We start from the raw sequence: 19,734 nt of genomic DNA on the forward strand, positions 1-19,734 counted from the left end.
GTTGTATGCCCGCGCAATTGTCATTCAAAGTGCATCAGCGCTGAAAGCTGAAAATTGGTCTGGGACTGAGGGGGGTTTAAGTGCCCAGTAAGCAAGTGGTTAATTTGCACATCATTAGTGTCACAATCATTGTGTGCGTTTCTATTCACTTACCACTAGATGGCAGTGCATAACTATCCTTTTATCCACATTAGTGTGAATGGTCCTCAAACAGTTCTCCTGTTTGTTTCACTTCTCCAGACTGCTATCCACCCATCAAGGTATTTTGATATTTGGATAACTGCTCCCAAAAGCCAGCCCACTGCTTGCATGAGGACTGAGGACTCATGGGAGAAGTACTGAGGCAGGAAGCTGTGATATTTTCAGGACGCGATGTACAGCACCCTGCCAGAACCCCCCCCCCCATGATCTTCCAGCATTGCATAGGGAAGCACAGAGATGATGTCATCACTGGGTCTATAATAAGATATGTAATAAAAACGTAAAGGTTTTATTTTAAAAATCTCATTAGTATGTTGTTAAGGAGAAAAGAAGGAACCAGGGAAGGCAAAGTATAAGCGGAGGAAACTTCAGCTTTAATTCTAACATATTAGAAAAATATTCTATAATAAAAAAACATTCTTACAAACAATACTGTACAGGAATATTACAGCTGAGCTCAGACGGCATCAGAAGTCATCTTCAATCTTCCTTTTTTTGGGCGCACTTTCACACTGGCCTTCCGAATCCACTTCCTCACACGCCTCCAGTAAGAGCGACTCGTCCAAATCGTCCGTCCCTCCGTCCTGCGAGAAAGAGCGCTGGAACAGGTCGTAGATGGTCTGCTGCTTCGGGTCCTGTGCAAGAGAAAAATAAAGCTCAACAAACTCCGATAAGTTCTATCTTCTCAATGTTCTCCTTTTTCCTTCTGGAATCTGGGCTGTGCAAAGCAACAGGTCCACTTTAAAGCCCAACACCACTTCCTTTGAGCCTAGACTGGAAAGGTTGATGACAAATCTAACCCCCCCCCCCCAGGCCATGGGGAGGGTCTATGGCACCATAGACTCACAGAAGTGGGTTAAATTAGGCTGAAGCCTCATACACACGATCGGACTTTATACAAACTTTGTACAAAGGGCGTTGGCCCTGAACTTGTATTGCATACGCACGATCGCACTTTTTCAGCCAACTTTCACCAAGTCACGTGGTTTTTCTGCTCTTTACCGCCACCTTTGGTCAACTTCTGTATTGTTGTCTGATCTTTTGCATTGGTTCTGAGCATGCGCGTTTGTAAAGACCGATGGTTTTCTGTACGCACGATTGGACTTTGCTCCATCGGACTTATGTTGTCGAAAAGTTTGTCCGTTCGCACAGCCAACAAAAGTCAGATGAAAACCGAAAAAGTTTGTCCGATGGAGCGTGCACACGGTCGGATGTTGCCTTAAAATAGCTAATTTGCATGTTTGTTGTCAAAAAGTCCGATCGTGAGTATGGGCCTTTGGAGTTATTCAACCTGGAGGAATGGTGATACCTAGTGATGGAAAAGAAGTACTACCCCAGAGATAAGGTGAGTATTGCAGCAAGAACTTTTTTTATTTTATTTTACACTCTAATTTTCCAAAGAAAAAGGATGCCGCTCACCATAGGAAAAAGCCTTCAGTCCAGTTTATTTAGACTTTCCATAGTACAGAAAATTACACCTGATATGTGCAATCCCTAACACGTTTCACTCCTATCAGAGCTTACTCATGGGATAATTTTTATTTTAAAGGGTTACTAACATTTTTTTTAAATAATAAACTCCATCCTCACCTGCTAGTCTTGTCTGCTGTTTATCTGCAGCCCCAGCACAAATTTCCACAGCATTTCTGAGCTCCAGAAGGCAGGGGGTAGGGATCTGATGCCAAACACTGCACAGCATACAGTAGAGACCCAAGTGTAATCTGAGACCTGAGTTGAAGGAATGAAACCCCCCCCCCCCCACCCCTCCGGTACTAAGTCTCAGAGAAACACGCACAGCCGAGGCTGTCAATCACATGCTGTGTGCATGAGGAGGGGGCAAGGTCATCCCCAGGGATTCTGTGGTGTGGCCATAACCTTGGACTCATGCAGATAGCAGAGGGAGGAGAGAGCAGATAGGATCCACACTATGTGCTTTGGATTGAAGCAAGTACCCCCTACAGAAGGATACACTTTTATTTCAGAGGTTTACAGCCACTCCATAAAGGTAATATTGCTGCCAATAATGGAAAGGAAATTCTTGCTTACAGCCATGACCTATAAATTGTCACATTTCACAGATGACATCTCACCTTATAAATATAGTTAGCAGATTCCGTCGTTTCGGAAAAGTTGGCCTCAGACAGCCCGGCCTGGCCCAGAATCCGGATCTTCTCCTGAATCATCGGCCTGATAGAGAGGAACATAAATTCAGTTTTTCTTTTTTGCAAGTCAATTGGGCTCATTTTAAGTATTCATGCAGCAGTGATGTCACAAAATCAGAATAGATTGGGTTCCCTCCCAGTACATACATAGGTTACAGGTACACTTTACATCTAGAAATTAACCAATTACTTTATGTTTACAAGTTTACATTTAAATCAGTATTTTTTTTGCTAGAAAATGATTACTATATATATATATATATATATATATATATATATATATATATATATATATATATATATATATATTTTTTTTTTTTTAGCAGAGACCCTAGGGCAGTGATGGCGAACCTTGGCACCCCAGATGTTTTGGAACTACATTTCCCATGATGCTCATGCACTCTGCAGTGTAGTGGAGCATCATGGGAAATGTAGTTCCAAAACATCTGGGGTGCCAAGGTTCGCCATCACTGCCCTAGGGAATCAAATGGCGTTTATTGCAATTTTTATGTCACACTGTAATCGCGCAGCAGTCTTTTAAACGCAATTTTTGGGGAAAAATTCAATTTAATGAATTAGAAAAAAATAAAACACAATATATACCCAAATTATTTGTAAAATATGAAAGATGATGTTATTCTGATTAAATAGATACTGTACCCAACATGTCTCACTTTAAAAAAAGCGCAAACTTGTGGAATGATGACAAACTACTTAAAAATCCCCATAGGCAATGCTTTAAAAATGTTTACAGGTTACATGTTTAGAGCTACAGAGGAGGTCCAGTGCTAGAATTACTGCTCTTGCTTTAACGATCGCTGCGATACCTTGCAAGTACGGTGCAAACACAGTTTACATATGCGTGCACGCTAGCAGAAGCAAACGCACACGTAAGTTGTGCACGGAGGGATGGTAGTGCCTTATATTTTTTCTTATTTTTTTAAATATTTACACTGTCCCTCTTTTTTTTTACCACTTTTATTCATATTACAAGGAATGTAAATAGAAATGAGGATGACAGGTGATCTTTAGGGAGAGATCTGGGGTCAAAAAGACCACAAATCTCTTCTTTACCTTTTAAAACAAAAGATTAAATAATATATATATATTTTTCACCTTTTATTACATATTTTGTAAAATAAAATAAAAATAATAATAAGTGTTTACTTTTGCCCTAGACCGGTAGTGACGCCATGACGTTGGTCCGGTCCTCCAAGGCCATAGAGGCGATCAGAGATACTCTGGTCTCTGTTCGCCTCTGTGACTAGCCGACTGCACTGTTGGAGTGTTTCTCGGGCACGCCGGTAAAAACGATAAGCCAGACAGACACCGGTAAATGGCGGGAGGGAATGAATGTCCCCTCCCGCTTCTTCTGAAAGAGATCCAGCAGCTAATGAGCTACTTGTACCAAGTAGCGGCTGGTGCTCAAATTTTTTTTTGCGGGGGGGGGGGGGGGGGGGGGGTCGCAAACTGAAAAATACTGACCCCCCCCCCCCCCCCCATCAATTGCAGCCTCACTGAGCCCATCAAATGCAGCCACTTGTGCCCATCATATGCAGCCACTGTGCCCATCAAACGCAGCCACTGTGCCCATCAAACGCAGCCACTGTGCCCATCAAACGCAGCCACTTGTGCCCATCAAACGCAGCCACTTGTGCCCCCGCACCCCCCCCCCCCCCCCAGGTCTACCCCATTTAATTTTGAAGCTTATTAAAGGATTTAGCTCTAATCAGATGCTTCAAAAAGTACCACCCCCGCCATAGGAATCCATGCGTCTGGCGCCCTGAAAGGGGCCGGCGCATGGATGGGGGGGGGGCGGCGCTCACAGTGCACGGGCCGCCACTGTTTGTACCTCTTTCATGAGAAAGCCAGCCGGCAGTTGAAAAAAATATATACTGGGGTTAGGGCTGATAGCTTCAGCCCGAACCCTGGTAAACTGCTATATATATATATATATATATATATATATATATATATACATATACACACACATACACACACACGCGCACACACACACACGTATAGCAGTCGGCAAGTGGTCAAGTAAAACAAATGGGCTCATTTTTAGCATTCATGCTGCAATGGTGTCACTAGATCAGAACAAAATTGGCTCTCCTCTGGTACATAGGTTACAGGTACACTCTTTACATTTAGAAATTCAAGTGTTTGAAGGACTCATCCACACAGGTAGGTATCTCTTACCACAAATAGTCATCGGCTGTTCCTTTAGCCACCAGGTAGTGAATGTTCACCGAGCTTGTCTGTCCTATTCGGTGGACGCGATCTTCTGCTTGAATAAGAACCTGGAAAGAGTCGTGGCACACCAGCCTAAGATCAGAACTCAAAACACAACTATTACCATTGATGGAAGAAACAACAATAAAATTAATCAAAAAAAATGAAATGAAGCTCCTGCTCCTTTTCAGGCCTCAAGCTTCATGCAATTTTTAAAGGTGTGGTTTTCAGTGATTGCCATGTGACAATCGTGGCAGAATCGCATTATGTTTAGGGTGACCATCCTTTAATGGCACCCCAAATGGAATGCGATTCTGAAGCTTGTTGTGCAGCGATTGGCACGTGATTTGGAATTGTGGCGATTCTGCCCGCGGTTTAAGAATTGAGAAGTTTGAATGGAGCCAAGCGATTAAAATGTTACACTACATAATCACTGCAATCATGCGTATGCTGATTTTTTTCTTCTTAAAAATCCGAGTTGAATTTTAAGAACTGCAGGACGGTCTGAAAGCGGCTATTCTTTGAAAGCTACTTGATGCTTAATGGCAATTCAGACCAGATTTCCAGGAGCCCGGCACTTCATAACAATCTGAGCACCTCAAGAGAAGATTAAGAGCCGCAAGTCCTAATTTTCAGCGCCATGAGGCTGATTGAGCACTAAGCTCAGAACGTACAAGGATAGATTTAGACATTCAGAACAGAAAAGATTCCTGGAAGGAAGAAGTACCTGTAATAAACAAGAAGCCTCCACACCGATTTGCCATATTCCTCCACCCCTGACATATGTGCAATCTTACAGCAATTCAGAGAACACAAACTCAAGGAAAAGTACATCCTGTATTCTGTAAGTACACACTAGGAATTATAATACAAAAGTTTCCCATTTCGCTACATTTTAATTATCGTATTAAAGTGAGTGTAAACCTATTAGAAATGGGAGTAATGAATTAAAATTCACGGAGGCCCGAATCTCATGTTCCTACAATCACTCAGGTCCTTCACATCACAGCCCCCCCCCCCCCCCCTTATATCGCAATATATCGCAATCCCGTTCTTACATCAGTGTCCTCTGCACCTTCACAGTAATGGTCGGAACCCCTTCACATCACCAACCTCTTCACATAACCAACCTCTTCACATCACCACCCCCACAGCACTGTCCTCTTCCAGTGCCCCATTCCACATCACTCCCCACAGTCCTCCCTTGCCCCCCTCTCCCCCCCCCCAAGCAGCGTCCCCTGCCCCTTTTACATCACCCTCCCCATCCCCACAGCAACATCCTCTGCCCTCTTCACATCATCACCCCCCCCCACACAAGTGTCCTCTGCCCTCTTTATATCATCACCCCCCCCACACAGCAGTGTCCTCTGCCCTCTTCACATCATCACCCCCCACACAGCAGTGTCCTCTGCCCTCTTTATATCATCACCCCTCCCCAGCAGTGTCCTCTGCCCCCTTCACAGCAGTGTCCTCTGCCCCCTTCACACCCCCTCACAGCAGTGTCCTCTGCCCCCTTCACACCCCCTCAAAGCAGTGTCCTCTGCCCTCTTCACATCATCCACCCCCCCCCCCCCCCACACACACACACAGAAGTGTCCTTTGACCAATTTACATCACCCCCCCCCCCCACCACACACACACCAGTGTCCTCTGCCACCTTTACACCACCCCCACTGCAGTGCCTTAAAAAGTATTCATACCCCTTGACATTTTCCACATTTTTGTCATGTTACAACCAAAAACATTAATGTATTTTATTGGGATTTTATGTGATAGACCAGTGGTCTCCAAACTGCGGCCCGGGGCCAGATGTGGTCCTTTGCCTTTATCCAGCCCTTGGGACACTACTCCTCCCACTGATATGAGACACTTTTCTGCCAACTGACATCAACAATGGGGCATAATTCCTCCCCCTAATAACAAAAGTGGTGATTTTTACTCCCGCTGATGGCAGGAAAATTTCCACCACCGTAGTCCACCAATAACCCCCCCCGTCCACCCTCAACAACCCCCCCCCCCCCACTCCCCCCCAAAGTCTGACGGACCAAAAAAATAGCCCTTTGTTTAGAAAGTTTGGAGACTCCTGTGATAGACCAACACAAAATGGCACATAATTGTGAAGTGGAAGGAAAATGATAAAATGGTTTTTAAATTTTTTGCAAATCATAAAGTTTTACAAATAAAAATGCATAGGATGCATAAAGGTGAAAAAACACCAACCTTTACAACCCCTTTAAGGTGGACTATTGCAAAAAAAGTGTTTTTTTTTTTAATTATATCTTTTAATGAGTTTTTTTTTTAGTTTTGGCAAATATTTTGCTTTAAAAAAAAAAATTAAAAAATAAACACAGGTTACTTACCCCTGGGTTCCAGAATAACTCAGCAAACACCACCAGGTCAGCAGAGGACAGGGTCAGGCCCATGTTGGCAGCCGTAATGGATAAAACAGCAACACTCAACTTGTCAGAGAACTGGAACTTCTGGCAGAGTGACTGGCGGTCGGCCGATGCGGTGTTACCATCAATGCGAATGAAACCCACATTCTGTAAGATGAGAAATACATTTACATGTTTATAAAATAAAGCTGAAGGAAACTAGAATTCCAGAATAGTCACTATGGCTTAGGCCTAGTTTACATTGGCAGTAGCCATTGCCACCCCTCTGAAAGGCAATCCGCAGTAGATAGTTTTGCAGAGAGTGGTTGACAGGCAGTTGGGAAGCAATATGTGGCCTCTTCAGGGCCTGTATTAACCCTAACGTGATTGTGCATGCAAAAATGTTTAAAAAAAAAACCCAAACAGGTGGAATTGCACTGAGCGGACCCGAACCTCCTCTTCTGGGGTCCCCTGTTGGTGCTTCTAGCTCCTCCTCTCTAGCGAGAGCCCCCCCTTCGGAAGTTGCTTCCTAAGGTAGCACTGTTGGATGTACTTCTATGGATCACAGGAGTGCAGTTTGCGTTTTGCACTCCCGTGAGCTGTTTTCAGCAGTCCACTCTCTGCTGACATCACAGAGTCGGTCCAGGCTCGGCGTCATCACGACCACAGAGTTGGGATCCGCCCATATGCCTGGACCGACACCCGGCTGGGAGAGCCTGAGCCAGCCGCCCCTGCCCCCTCCACAACCCAGCGCTCAAGTGAGCGAGGAGGGTGCAGAGCAGAGAGCTGTGACTGATAGTCACCATCTCTCTGCTCGGGGAGCTATGAGAACCGAGCGATCGGCAGTGTTCGATTGCTCGGTTTTCAGTGTAGAGGTGCCGGGGTAGCATCCACCTAGGTAAATATGAATAAAAACAAAACAAAAAAAAAATACTTCTCTTTTAAAAAATTTTTTTTTATAACAACTGACATGAACTTCAAGTTTGTCACTAGTTATGGAAGGAAAGGGCTCAGGAAAAGGAAAAAGGAAAAAAGAAAAAGGAAAAAGGGAACGAGAAGGGAAAAGGGAAAGGAAAAGTAAAATAAAAAGGAAATAAAAAGAAGAAGAAAAGAAAGGGGAAAAAAATAAAAGAAAAGGGGGGGAAAAAGGAACAAAAAGAAAAAAAAAATAATAATAATCAGAAAAGAACAAGAAAAGAAAGGAAATAAGAAAAGAAAAAGGAAAGGAAGAAAAATGACAATGCGCACAGCCTATACCAGTGATGGCGAACCTTGGCACCCCAGATGTTTTGGGAACTACATTTCCCCATGATGCTCATGCATTCTGCAGTGTAGTTGAGCATCATGGGAAATGTAGTTCAGAAACATCTGGGGTGCCAAGGTTCGCCATCACTGGCCTATACAGTTTGTACGGTCAGTTTTTGAAGTACTTTATTTCAAGTGCTCTATAGTCAATTGTATTTTGGATCTTATATGGTCTATATTACTGTATTTATGTATACCTTTTGACTTGCAGACTTGTTTTTTGTGATGAATCACATATACCCCTGATGAAGAGAAATTCATTTGTGCTAATCTCGAAACGCGTTGGGTACCGCTGTTGCTCAATTTAGCCTCAACAGATTCTCTGCAATTGTCTGTACCTGTACACTGTAGCTGTACTTGTATTAATCAAGCTTCTAGATAATTCATTCTATGACATTTTTGTATTTAATTTATCATTTTGAACGTGCTGTATATTTTAAATAATCTACATTAAAGGTTTACATTTTTTTATACTCTTTTCACCTTGCATTAGCTATCTGCTCTAATTTAAAGTCCCCCTCCAGGAGGAAATCCACCATTCCATTTCTAGATTTAAGGGATGTAGGGCAGATTAGCATTCTATGTGACATTTAGCACGTGTTTTAAATTTTCTGAAAATAAAAAATAATAGTACGAGAAGAACAAGAAAAGAAAAGAAAGGTAAAAGAAACGGAATAGAAAGGAAAAGAAAAACAAAAGAGAAAGGGAAAGGAAAGGAAAGAAAAAAAAATAAGAATAAGAAAAGAATCAGAAAAGGACAAGAAAAGAAAAGGAAAAAGAAAGGAAAGGTAAAAAAAAAAAAAAAAAAATATATATAAAAAAAACCCGTCAGTGCCCTTTTAGGCAAGGGTTCAAAAGTAAAATTCTGGCAGCAGACCCATATGGGGTGAAATATCCAATTTAACAAAAAATTTTGAAACGGTAACAGATAAAAGTGTAAAGTGAATACTGAATTTAAGATATATAGATTTAGAACCGATCGTGTATTTAAACATAAACTCAAGGCACATCAAAAAAAGACTTAAAAAATTAATGTAGCTCTGTATTCATAAATGCATCACTTATGCCCCATACACACGGTTGGACATTCAGAAAACAAAATCCGTCGTATTTTTTCTGACGGATTTTGGCCCAAACTTGTCTTGCATACATACGGTCTCACAAAGTTGTCGGAAAATCCGATCGTTCAGAACGCAGCGACGTATAACACGTACGATGGGACTATAAAGAGGCCAGTAGCCAATAGCTTTCGTCTCTTAGTCTATTCTGAGCGTGCGTGGCACTTTGTCCGTCGGAATTGTCTACACACGATCGGAATTTAAACGATCGGATTTTGTTGTCGGAAAATTTTAGATCCAGCTCTCAAACATTGTGCGTCGGAAAATCCGATTGGAAAAAGTCAGATGGAGTCCACACACAATAGGATTTTCTGACAACAAGATCCGATCTCACATTTTCTGTGCGTGTGTGTATGGGGCATAAGAGTATTGTATAAATGCAAGCACCATAAGCACCCGAATTTGTCCTGGTATTGGTCTTTTTCAATGCCCTGTACAGAAGAGCTCAGAACACGGGAGGGAGAAGCAGCACAAGGAGCCGATCAGTTGCCAACATACTGATATAGGAGGGGAGATGAGTTCTGCTTCTCCTTTTACTGTCCAGTCACTGGCTGGGGAGGGACAAGATCTGTAGGTGCTACTGAACTGCAGCAGTAAAAAAATAAATAAAAAATTTGTCCTGAATGGACAGAAATCCAAATTCTAAATAAATCTGCTCACTAATGCAGGCCATACATGGTCGAATTTCGAAAGAATTCTCTTTTCAAAATCAGAAAATTCGGTTTTTTTTTTGTGATCCGATGATGCCACCATTGATTTTCGAAATTCTTCCGACCAAACCTTCAATTTCACCTCCATGTTGTTACAGAAAATAATTTTCTTGGCCGGGAATCTTCTTTTCTGTCATTAAATTTTCTTTTATCTCCGTAAATTTTCTTTTCTTACTACATTTCTCGCACGATTCTCCCATCATTGATTAGAAAATCGTTTGTTTTTCAAAAAATTTCCAACATGTCCGATTCCTCACATTTTATTTCCGCATGAAAATCGGCTGTTGCTGCAGCCCCACTAATGGTGCGAAATTCGTATGAAAATTCTTAGATAAGATTTTCGAAATTCGAACCGTGTATGGCCGGCATTATATATAAATGATCTGTGTTCTTAAAGAGGAGGGCCAGCTTTAAAAAAAATTTTTTAAAAGTCAGCAGCTGCAAACACTGTAGCTGCTGACTTTTAATAAGCTGAATTACTTGTCCGGGGCACCCGCGAGGCTGACCCGTCCCTCGGCTCTCTGGTCCCGGCGCCACCATTTTAACTAAGGCCGCGTACACACGAGAGGATTGTCCGCCCAACTAAGTCCGTCTGACAATCTGACAGACAGTCCGTCCTACTTTAGAATGAACGGACTTGACCACACACGATGAACAGACAGTCCGCCGAAAGCTTGCGCGATGACGTGTACAGCACGTACGACGGGACTAGAAATACGATGTTCAATACACTGCAATGCAACCTTTCGCCGTGTAAATCCTTTCTGAGCATGCGCCATACTTAGTCCGTCCAACTTGCCTACTCACGAGCGGACTGTCCGCTGAAACCAAGTTTGGACGGACAATATTACGGAAATTCCGAAAGACTTAGTCCGCCAGACTGTCCGCCGAAAAAGTCCGCTGAAGCCCACACACGAGCGGATTGTCTGACGGACTTGGTCCGCTGAAACGCGTTTCAGCGGACCAAGTCCGTCAGACAGTCCGCCCGTGTGTACGCGGCCTAAGGGAAACAGGCAGTGGAGCCTAGCAGGGCTTTGTGAATGGGGCGCGCTGTTTTTCCCGGGACACACAGTTCCCAGAACACACAGCGCGACCCATTACCCAGAAGACGCCGCAAGGAGGAGAGAAGACCGAAGATCACCGCGGAGGAGGAAGAGGCAGATTAGGACGATATGCCTAGCAACAGGCATTTCTGGTAAGTTTTCAAAAAAAAAAAAAAAATTCATTTTTTTTTTTCTGATTTTTTGCTAAATTTTTATGTATTTTTGTTTTTCAGGGTGGCCCTCCACTTTAACCTGGAGTTCAGCTTTACGGCCAGTACAGCCCTAAGCATTCTGAATGTGGATCTTTAATTGTTACCTTTTTCCCCAGTTCATCGCAAACACTGTCCAGGATCAGCTTATGATGAGCGAACACCAAGAACTTTTCTCTCCCGCTTTCTAGAAGATCCATGATGTATTCTCTGGAAAAGACAATGACCAATCAGATGCTAGCTTATTAAACCATTCAAGGACCCCAGCAGGGCACACAGCTAATTTGTTCCTTTTAGTAACTCAGCAATCCCCAAATCTGATTAGCTGCGAAGGTGAAACAGTAAGTCCTCCCCATAAATGAATTGTTGATACGGCACAAAAATATCCTATAGGAATGTTCTACAGTAATACTGTAAAGGGCAAAATACTTTATTGCACCACACACAATGTTTGGGTGCAAAGACTTTTAAAGTAAAGCTGCATTTTATTAGGAATCATTTCCGCTTGTTCCCGCTATCTCACCAATTCTGTTGCCTAAAGTCATAATTTAACCACTTCAGCCCCGAAAGGATTTACCCCCCCTTCCTGACCAGGCCATTTTTAGCGATACGGCACTGCGTCGCTTTAACTGACAATTGCGTGGTCGTGTGATGCCGTACCCAAACAAAATTGATGTCCTTTTTTACCCAAAAATAGAGCTTTCTTTTGGTGGTATTTGATCACCTCTGCGGTTACTATTTTTTGCGCTATGAACAAATTTTGAAAAAAAGGAAAATACAAGTGCTGCAGTATTACATACAAGAGGTTGAATTGGCCCTCTAGTGGCAGAAGTTCATACTACTTGGTCATTGTGCACAGAGAAGTGAAGGAGAAGTTTATTGGAATTATCTTCATTTTGCCTGATTATTCCATCTTTGAGGTGAGAGTTCTGGGAGCCTGATTTTTTGGAACACTTGGTCCTGTTCTTTCACCATACGCCTACACTTATTGGGGTGTTTACTTATATGATTTTTTCATTGACTTTTGTTTTTCACATTTATATTTATCATCCATTTTTTCAGTGGCACGATTTGCGCAGGACTTATTACTTTGATATTTTTTTTTATGTTTTTTTAATTTTTGCTATAATAAATATCCCAAATGTTCTTATAAAAAACAAATTCCTTCATCAGTGTAGGCCAATATGTATTCTTCTACATATTTTTGGTAAAATAAAAAAAAAAAAAAAAAAAAAATCGCAATAACCGTTTATTGATTGGTTTGCGCAAAAGTTATAGCGTCTACAAAATAGGGGATAGATTTATGGAATTTTTAATAATATTATTATTTTTTTTACTACTTTTTTGTTACTTTTTAGCGGGACTGTAAAGTTTACGGCGGACTTATCGGACACTTTTTGGGACTGGTGACATTTTTACAGCGATCAGTGCTATAAAAATGCACTGATTAATTTAGAAATGACACTGGCAGGGAAGGGGTTAACACTAGGGGGCGATTAGGGGTTAAGTGTGTCCTAGGGAGGTGTTTCTAACTGTGGGGGGGGGGGGGGACTGACTGACTGGGAGTAGATTGATCACTGTTCCTAATCAGACGAAACACACTGTAGGAACAGACGATCACACTGTACTTCCCTGACAGAACGGGGATCTGCTCTGTTTACATTGACAGATCTCCATTCTGCCTCTTTGTGGAGCGATCGCAGGTAGCCGGCGGACATCGCGGCCACCAGCCACGCTTAACGCCTCCGGCACTGCGCCCGCTGTATCTATTAAAAATAAGCGCTGTACCGGTGCGGCGATTCGCGCAATTGAGCCGCCTTGCCATAGTAGAACTGCGGTGACTGGTTGGCAAGTGGTAAAGAGGACCTGAACTGTGCAAGCTTTGTTAAACCCCCCCCCCCCCAAAAAAAAACAAAACGGCAAGCATAGGACAGAGGACTAGTCATCAGTATTGCCTGTAGTCTCCCTGCATGCCTTGTTATGTACCCTGTCTCTGTGTTAGGACAACTAACTTGGTAGAGAGGCAGGGCTTTGCTTCCTCATGACAGAAGTGCCCTGCCTATGACTGGTGATCTGATGACTGGTGTGCTCATAATCAAAAAGCAGCAAAAGTGGTGGAGGAAGTAAAGACCCAAAGAATAAAATGAAGATTAAGCAGGAAGATCCTTGCACTGCAGCTCCTCAGGTACAGCTTCCTCTCCAGCAAGGAGAACAGTGAACAGCACAGTACTGACATCACCAAACCCCACTCCAAATCTGGTGAGACTAGCAGTCAGAGGCAGCAGGGATGGGATGATCTCACACTGTAGATATACAGCTATGAGATTACGAAACAGAAATGACCAAACAAAGGAAGTGTGCTGCAATTGTTCAGAAGAAGCTGAATTTACAGCCACATATGTGCGGGACGACTCTGCAATGTGCTGGTACCCACATGACACAGCGGATTTTGGCTTCTGCCGTTCTGTTGTAGAATAGGAGGAGAGCTTCTTTCTCTTGTACTTTCTGTAGGTGATAAAAAGAAGTATAAAAGGTCAAATACATTACTTTTGCACTAAAATAAATATGCAGTATATAGAACGTCAAACCTTCAAGGTACCTCCAATCACATTGGCTATGTTTGGAGCCATCCACCCGTGCCCACGCTGATGTCAAATTGGGAGCACTCACTGTGTGTAGTCACTGGGGTTGATTTACTAAAGGCAAATGGACTGTGCACTCTGCAAGTTCAGTTGCTCCAGAGCTTAGTAAATGAGGTAAAGCTTTACTTTAAAAAGAGTATCCAATCATGTGCAAGGAAAAAAAACAAAAAAACAAAAAACATTTTTGCTTTCACATGATTGGAACGATGGAAGTCAGCAGAGCTCTCCCTCATTTACTAAGCTCTGGAGCAACTTCACATTGCAAAGTGCACAGTCCATTTTCATTTAGTAAACCAACCCCACTGATTCCCAACTGACATGAATCCTGCAGACCTGTGTGGGAAAACAGCCCTCACTCGGAAGTACACAGACAGAGTGGGGGAGTGTTGGAAACTCTATCAGTTTTTATTGCTTAATATGTCACCAGAACAGGAAGAGGAAATCTCCAAGAGTGACAGAGACAGAAGTTTGACCGCATCTCCATTCTATCGGGGTGATAATGTTGTCCACGGGACAGGAAGGAAAAATCTTTCCAAAGGTCTTCCCTACTAGATCCAAAACTAAAAGAAAAAAGTTTGGTCTAGATCAGGGGTACTGAATATAAATTCATGGAGGTCCGATAATAAAAATGTTCTTCTAGCAGAGGACCGAAATGCATGTTTTTGTGATGTCTCAGATCCTTCTCATCATACCCCCTCATTTTATATGACAATCCTGTTCTTACATCAGTGTCCTCAGTCCCCCACACATCACAGCCCCCCACTTCACATCGATCCCCCCCCCCACACCACCCCATCTGTATCTCCCCCCCACAGCACTTGCCCCCTTTACATGACCCCCTCACCCACAGCACTGCCCCCTCTTCACGTCACCCCCCCCCACAGCCCTCTTTCAGATTCCCCCCTCCCACAGCACTGCTCCCCTTTACACCCCACCAGCACTTGCCTTCCTTTACAACAACTTCTCCCCACAGCACTTGCCCCCCCTTCCAATTTCCAATCATATCTTCCCTCAAAGTGCTGCCCCTTTTAGATCCCTTCCCCCACAGCACTGCCCCCCTTCACTTATCACCCCCACAGTACTTTCCCTTCTCTACAACCCCCCCCCCCCACACAAAGTTTGCACCCCCCTACATTTATCTCCCCCACAGCACTTGCCCCACTTCCGATCACATCTTCCCTCATACAGATCCCTTCCCCACAGCACTGCCCCCCTTCACTTATCACCCCCACAGTACTTTCCCTCCTCTACACCCCCCCCCCCAAACAAAGTTTGCACCCCCCCCCCTACATTTATCTCCCCCACAGCACTTGCCCCACTTCCAATCACATCTTCCCCCATACAGATCCCTCCACCCACAGCACTGCCCCCTTCACTTCTCCCCCCACAGTACTTGCCCTCCTCTACATCTCTCCCTCCTCCCACACAATAAATTTGCACCCCCCTTACATTTCTCTCCACCACAGTACTTGCCACCCTTTTAGATCTCCCCCCACAGCAAAGCCCCCCCCCCCCTCCCATCTCCTCTCCCCACCAGCATTTGCCCCACTTCACATCATCATCCCCCCCCCCATAGCACTGTTTCCCTTTACACCTCCCCCTTCATATCACTCTCCCACCACAGCACTGCTTCTGTTTCACAACACCCTCGCTCCCACCACAATAATGTGCTCTGCACCCCCCTGCCCCAAAAAACACACACGCAGCACTGCCCCCTTCATAGCCATGGCCGCTTGCCCATGCTCTGCTTCCTTACACAGGGCAGAAAGCGGGAGGCGCAGCAGCAGTGGATGGAGGGTGGGAGCAGAGGCTGCCAGGGTTAACTTTTCACATTAACAAGCTGGTGATTGGTTGCTAGGACTGCCTGGCATCCTAGCAAGCAATCACCTGCTAGTTAAAAGTTAACTCATGCAGCTCCTGCCCTCCGTTTTCTCTGCGTAGCGCTCTCCGTGCTGCCTTGAGATAGCGGTGGAGGCCAGGAGGAAGAAAGGCTCCTATATAGCAAAACCACGGTCTAGATGGGACAGTAGCTCAGGCCAGGTCCGGACCACCGCCGCCAATTTTGGTGATGCCTGATCTAGAATGACATTTTATGTCTTTTACAGGAAACCTGTACTGACAAAAATACATGGGATGCTTTTGCTAATCTGTTGAAAATGCAATTTGCCTGGCTGTCTGACTTTAGCTTTAATATAGTCAGACTCATCCAAGCAACAAGTTAGGTCAGAGTATAGTAAGAACACTGAAATTTTTTTCCTGATCAGTGACTCAAATCGTTGGAGCTAGCAGACCAGTACGACAGCCAGGCAACACGTATTTTCAGTATTGGCAACCTCCATTATTTTGTCGGTACAGATTTCCTTTACAGCTGGATTCCAGGATAAGCCAACAGTGTCTAACTACAAGCAGAATGTGCATTCTTATATAAATATTGGTGCTAAATCCAGTGTGACGCTGCCTGTAATGAAGACCGCTCACTGCTGCGCTCTCTCTCCTTTTGTAGGGTGACCGGTCTTGTCTCCGCCCCCCCCCCCCTCTAGTTTTCTGCAGGCAGCCTGAAGTGGGTGGGGCCTGCTGGGTCCCTCCCACAGCTCTGCTCTCTGCACAGGCTATGGACAGCACTGTGATGACATTACTGCAACTTTTACAAGGTGATAGCAGGTTTTGCAAAGACCATTGGTTATTATATCCTTTGTGGCTGTTCAGGTATATATTACATGACATTACATAACTTACACTCTTGAAGCCTTGTGCCATCTCTTTAGCTGCTGCAGCGAGTGCAGCCTTAGTCTTGGCATTGATGCCTTCAGGTGCAATAACGACCATTTTGCGCTGTTTGGCCGGCAGCTGGGACAGAACATCTGACTTCAGCCTTCTGACCATTAATGACTCCTCCAGCAGAAGCTTTAATTCTCCCAGATTGCAGGATCCGGAGTAATCCCATCCCCATGGCATCTGAAAAATGAAAGCACTTAAAGAGATTCTAAATCTTTATTTTTTTTTTTAAATAACAAACATGTTATACTTACCTGTTCTGGGCAGCTATACTTAGCTGCCCAGATCCTCCTCTTCTCGGGTCCCCCCGCTGGCACTCCTGGCTCCTCTAGCCTTTCGAGTACCAGCCTCAGAAAGCTGCTTCCGGGGGGGTTCTGGTGCCCACTTGCTCCCAAACCCCACTGCCTGCTCCCATAGATACAGACAGAGGGGCTTTGTCCCGCTCCTGCTTCCTTGTCATAGGATTTGATTATAAGCAGGAGGAGCCAATGGCTCCCACCGCTATCAATCTGCCCTGTGAGGAGGGAGAGAGCGGAACAGATGCAATAATAGCCATTGGCATTGGTGCCAGTGGATGCAAAAATAGCCCTTGATATTGGTGTCAGTGGCTGCAAAAACAGCCCTTGACATTGGTCTGGGGGAACCTGGAAAAAGAAGCCTTTTCTCTTAAAGTGGTTCTAAAGCCTAAACCAGGGATCTGCAATTAGTGGACCTCCAGCTGTTGCAAAACTACAAGTCCCATCGTGCCTCTGCCTCTGGGTGTCATACTTGTAACTGTCAGAGTCTTGCCATGCCTCATGGGACTTGTAGTTCTGCAACAGCTGGAGGTCTGCTAATTGCATATCTCTGGCCTAAACCCTTGTTTGCCTTAATACATTCCTTGCATTAAAGTAAAAAAATGTGTAGACATCTGTATCTCTCCTCACCCCAAACCTTTTTTTTTTACTTGCTTGAGCCCTCATTTGATTCAGCACTGTGCAAGTCTGCAGCTCTTCTATCAGCTCACTTCTGTGTCTCATGGAGCCATTGGCTCCCACTGCTGTCAATAAAAGCTAGTGATGAGGGAGCAGAGGGCGGGTCCGAGTCCCGCTGTCTGCATCAATGGATGCAGTAGCAGGGCTCAGGAGCGAGCACACACTAGAGCTCCCATGGGAAGCGTTTTCCCCACGGGGGCCCTGGACAGGGAGGAGGAGGCTCGGCACCGTTCTGTGCAATCCTATTGCACAGAGCAGGTAAGTATAGAGATGTTTGTTATTTTATACATATTTTTTCATTTACCTTTACAACCACTCTAATGCATTAAGGTAATTCAAGAGTTTTCCTTTTAACCTCCCTGGCGGTTTTCCCAAGTGTGGCTCAGGGTTACATTTCAGTACCATTAGCGGTAACCCCGAGCCACACTCGGGACTGCATTTCAGGATCCTGGTGCAGGTGACTTACCTTGTCCCCAGGATCCTGTGATGTCCCCCACCGGCTGTGTCCTCTGCCTGATGCCCCTCTGTGTCGTCTTCGTTCACTGCAAGTGTCGCAACGCACAGGGGGCGGAGCCCATCAGCAAATTAAAAATTGATAACACATACAGTACACTGTAATCTTACAGATTACATTACTGTATGAAATCATTTCAAATCCCTTTTGTCCCTAGTGCTTTGTCCAATGCCCTGCATGCAGTTTTATATGATATATACTGTTCTTTCTGCCTGGAAACTGGAGATTGTCCATAGCAACCAAAAAGTGTCCCTTTATGTCAAAAGTGTTTTTAGACCAGCTAGAAAACAGCGATAGTAAATTAGAACACTTGCAGAATTGAGCGATAGTGAATCGCGTGGAAATTCATTTTATTATTATTATAATTATTTATAGTTATTTATTATATTATAATTTATGATTTCATATTTCAAACTTTATCATACCCGGGATATCTACTAGACTCTTGTTTGGACAGATTTAAGTGTGTTATTACTAAGAGGTACAGGCCTACAATATAAAACGCCTAATTTCTATGCAAAACAATTGTACCGCTTTGAGAAGCAAAAATCTGACATAATCATACTGCCAGGGAGGCTACCATTTGATTTTGGAAGGAGAGAACAGTCTTAAAAAAATGAAAACCGCATTGACCAATAGACTGTTGCATTTAAGAGAAAATTTTCCATCCTGCTCTTTTGAAATTTCTCATCAACGCGGTTGCAAATGAACATCAATTTCAGCCACTAATGATTAGAAAAACGAACATTCTTTACAGCAAAAAAATGTCAAACAAATTCTACTAATGTATACTTTTTTTTTTTAGAACCCGTAAGAACAAGTGATGTCATTGATAACTATGTACAATAAATGTTACCCACCTGTTTGGCATCGCAATAGCGGAGACCAAAGTCATGGAAGCGTGAGAAGAAGTTGGGTCTGACCGCCGCGATCTGTGTGTAGAGTTCTGCGGGTCTGGACATGGCGGGGGTACCAGACAGTAAGATCACTCTCTTTGCACTCTGCAGACAAAGCAAAAGAATTCATAAGGCAACAACGGTCCAATGCAGAGTCCCAGTGTGATTTATATCTTATACATGGTCCCTTGTTTATCCAATTCATTCCTATGGAGAGGCCATCCATCTTTGGGATGTCCTGTGGCATTTAGCATAGGTCACCCCATAGGACAGTGATCCCACTCACTGAGCCTGAGAAAGCAAAGCAGATCCTACAGACAAGGCATAGAAACTGGGGTCGATGCTACCACTAGGCAAACTAGGCAGCCGCCTAGGGCGCAATGCTGCCTAGGGTGCGCGGCCACTGGTGTTCCTACTCTCTTCTCTCTGCAGCAAGCAACTAAGTCCCAGCATCAGCAGGCAGCAACCGCACTGTTCACACATAGTGTAAGAGGCGCAGTGGCGGTGGAGGACTGTGTCTGTGTCCTGACTCCTGAATGAATGGAAGCAAGCAAACATTTATTGATGGGCACTGG

At 44.1% G+C, this 19,734-nt stretch overlaps 1 protein-coding gene across 2 annotated transcripts in view; it reads right to left on the minus strand.

Moving 5' to 3' along the window:
* Window positions 1–554: 554 nt before the first annotated feature.
* The window catches only part of SMARCAL1 (SNF2 related chromatin remodeling annealing helicase 1), a 93,514-nt gene continuing 74,334 nt past the window's right edge, over window positions 555–19,734 (minus strand). For both annotated transcript variants that reach the window (XM_077449647.1, XM_077449648.1), the window contains exons 10-17: window positions 19,124–19,264; window positions 16,737–16,955; window positions 13,793–13,863; window positions 11,466–11,568; window positions 6,959–7,141; window positions 4,566–4,666; window positions 2,292–2,388; window positions 555–836 (exon numbers count right to left, since the gene is read on the minus strand). In XM_077449647.1, the coding sequence (XP_077305773.1) occupies window positions 669–836; window positions 2,292–2,388; window positions 4,566–4,666; window positions 6,959–7,141; window positions 11,466–11,568; window positions 13,793–13,863; window positions 16,737–16,955; window positions 19,124–19,264 (1,083 nt within the window). In that variant the 3' untranslated portion in view covers window positions 555–668. The remainder of the gene's footprint in view (window positions 837–2,291; window positions 2,389–4,565; window positions 4,667–6,958; window positions 7,142–11,465; window positions 11,569–13,792; window positions 13,864–16,736; window positions 16,956–19,123; window positions 19,265–19,734) is intronic.

This window comes from Lithobates pipiens, unplaced genomic scaffold (assembly GCF_037356315.1).
Source record: "Lithobates pipiens isolate NorthernLeopardFrog02 unplaced genomic scaffold, aLitPip1_a1.2 Scaffold_22, whole genome shotgun sequence".
Taxonomy (NCBI): domain Eukaryota; kingdom Metazoa; phylum Chordata; class Amphibia; order Anura; family Ranidae; genus Lithobates; species Lithobates pipiens.